We start from the raw sequence: 2,251 nt of genomic DNA, 5'->3' as shown, positions 1-2,251 counted from the left end.
TAAATATGACAGTGATTACTGTCGTGTTCTTATTATCATTATACAATAGGCCAAATGTACCAAAAGCTGTTCAATTCAATTTCTTTTATAATATTTTGCATTTAGACTTTGAGAAATTTAATTCAAAATTTTCCCCAACTTTAAATTACAGAGGATTTACTCTAGTTGAGGAAAAAATTGTGTCCTCTAAAATACAAAGCTTTGCCCCAGTCACTGAGCCGCCGCCGAGGACTCAGCAGCCTCCCCCTTGAGCCCCCTCGCTTCCCGACGCTCCGTCCCCCCTGCCCGCCTTCTCCCGCCGCCGCCTTCCGCAGGCCGTTTCCACCGAGGAAAAGGAATCGTATCGTATGTCCGCTATCCAGAACCTCCACTCTTTCGACCCCTTTGCTGATGCAAGTAAGGGTGATGATCTGCTTCCTGCTGGCACTGAGGATTATATCCATATAAGAATTCAACAGAGAAACGGCAGGAAGACCCTTACCACTGTCCAAGGGATCGCTGATGATTACGATAAAAAGAAACTAGTGAAGGCGTTTAAGAAGAAATTTGCCTGCAATGGTACTGTAATTGAGCATCCAGAATATGGAGAAGTGATTCAGCTACAGGGTGACCAGCGCAAGAACATATGCCAGTTCCTGGTAGAGATTGGACTGGCTAAGGACGACCAGCTGAAGGTTCATGGGTTTTAAGTGCTTTTGGCTCACTGAAGCTTAAGTGAGGATTTCCTTGCAATGAGTAGAATTTCCCTTCTGTCCCTTGTCACAAGTTTAAAAACCTCACAGCTTGTATAATGTAACCATTTGGGGTCTGCTTTTAACTTGGACTAGTGTAACTCCTTCATGCAATAAACTGAAAAGAGCCATAAAAAAAAAAAAAATAAAATAAAAAAAATAAAAAAATAAAATAAAATACAAAGCTTTGTTCAGTAATTCCCGCCATCTTGTTTCTAACTCTAAAGCTCATTATATTGTTTCTTAATATATTTAATATAAAATTAATCCCTTTTGTTATATAGAATCCCAAAATTTTACAATGAATACAGACCTTAAAAGCTTTGATTCTCACCTTGATTCTGATACATGCCGATTAAATGCAAAGGCTTAAGACTTTATATTTGGATATGTTTGCTTTGTTTTGTGTTTGAGATTAGGGGGAGGCTTATGTGTTTGAGTTGGGAAGAATTAAGTCTAATTGTCTTCAGTAACTAAAGCAAGCTTAATTAAATTGTGCTTAAATTTATATGAAAGACTTTATTAAAAGACAGTATCTGCTGCAAGTCAGAGCTAGCAACTTAAAAAGAATTACATCAAGAACACAGATAGGCCTTCCTTTAAGAAAATCTAAAATGAAAAGCTCTGAATTCATAAAATGAAGAGAGGATGGCTATTTGCTTTTCAAGAGAGACTCTGTTACATGAAAAAGTAGCTTTCTTTCAAAATCAGGCTTTATGTGGTATTTGAAACAATTCAATGGTAAGAAATTTGATTTGCACAGACCACAAATATTGAATAAAATGAAATATGCTTGTGTCTGGAGAAAACAAAAAGCATACTTTTTTCACATTAATGCCACTGGTTTTCATGTACCTTCTAGCAGATTCCTGTAGTTTAAAAATAATAATCAATTTGGATGTACTGGCCTTTACAATTTAAAATGGTCTGGTGATCGTGTGTACCTCACTGCAACTGATGTGAAAAATGCAGTGCCCTGACAGCTCGCATTAAACATCACACAGAAAAAGTATAATTAGCATTTCTGTGCTAATTAAAAGTGATGCTGGGTTAGTTCCAATATCATGCTTTTAAATGGCTGATGTCTCAAGAGAACAAAGTTGAAGAAAAAAATGCATTTCAAATGGAAAAATCCTGTGCAAACTTTCTTAAATGATTTGGATTTGTGGCTGTTGTTATTTACATCTCATTATAATGGGAGACTTCAAGATGACTTCCTTTAATCAGGCTACCATTTTCACTTTTCCCACTTTGCAAGCAGTAGGGGATTCAAGATTTCTTTTTTTTTTTTTTTGCTTCCTTAAATCCTTTGACCGTCTGCTTTCACACCAAATTAATTAAGGATTCTCTAAATAGAGAACACACCATGAGAGAAAGAAACAATTCAAGATTTTCAGTTTTTCTTTAGTAGAGTGCAAAGTACATAGTGTACTCAGCCACTTCAACTTTTCCTACAAGTGAAAATTTCAGAGACAGTATCACCTCCCCAACCCAGGGTTTTTCAAATAAACAGATGACTG

At 36.5% G+C, this 2,251-nt stretch overlaps 1 protein-coding gene across 1 annotated transcript; it reads left to right on the top strand.

Annotated features, from left to right (window-relative positions):
* The first annotated feature begins 206 nt into the window (after positions 1-206).
* On the top strand, positions 207-775 carry LOC138435885 (eukaryotic translation initiation factor 1). Its single transcript, XM_069581045.1, has one exon. It carries the CDS (start codon positions 348-350, stop codon positions 687-689), a length of 342 nt encoding a protein of 113 aa, XP_069437146.1. The 5' UTR covers positions 207-347; the 3' UTR covers positions 690-775.
* The last annotated feature ends 1,476 nt before the right edge of the window (positions 776-2,251 follow it).

This window comes from Ovis canadensis, chromosome 3 (assembly GCF_042477335.2).
Source record: "Ovis canadensis isolate MfBH-ARS-UI-01 breed Bighorn chromosome 3, ARS-UI_OviCan_v2, whole genome shotgun sequence".
Lineage (NCBI taxonomy): Eukaryota > Metazoa > Chordata > Mammalia > Artiodactyla > Bovidae > Ovis > Ovis canadensis.
This window is presented reverse-complemented; position numbering and strand designations above follow the sequence as displayed.

What these genes read in the sequence shown, in the direction of transcription:
- LOC138435885 (XM_069581045.1), top strand. Translation starts at nt 348, where the DNA reads ATGTCCGCTATCCAGAACCTCCACTCTTTCGACCCCTTTGCTGATGCA.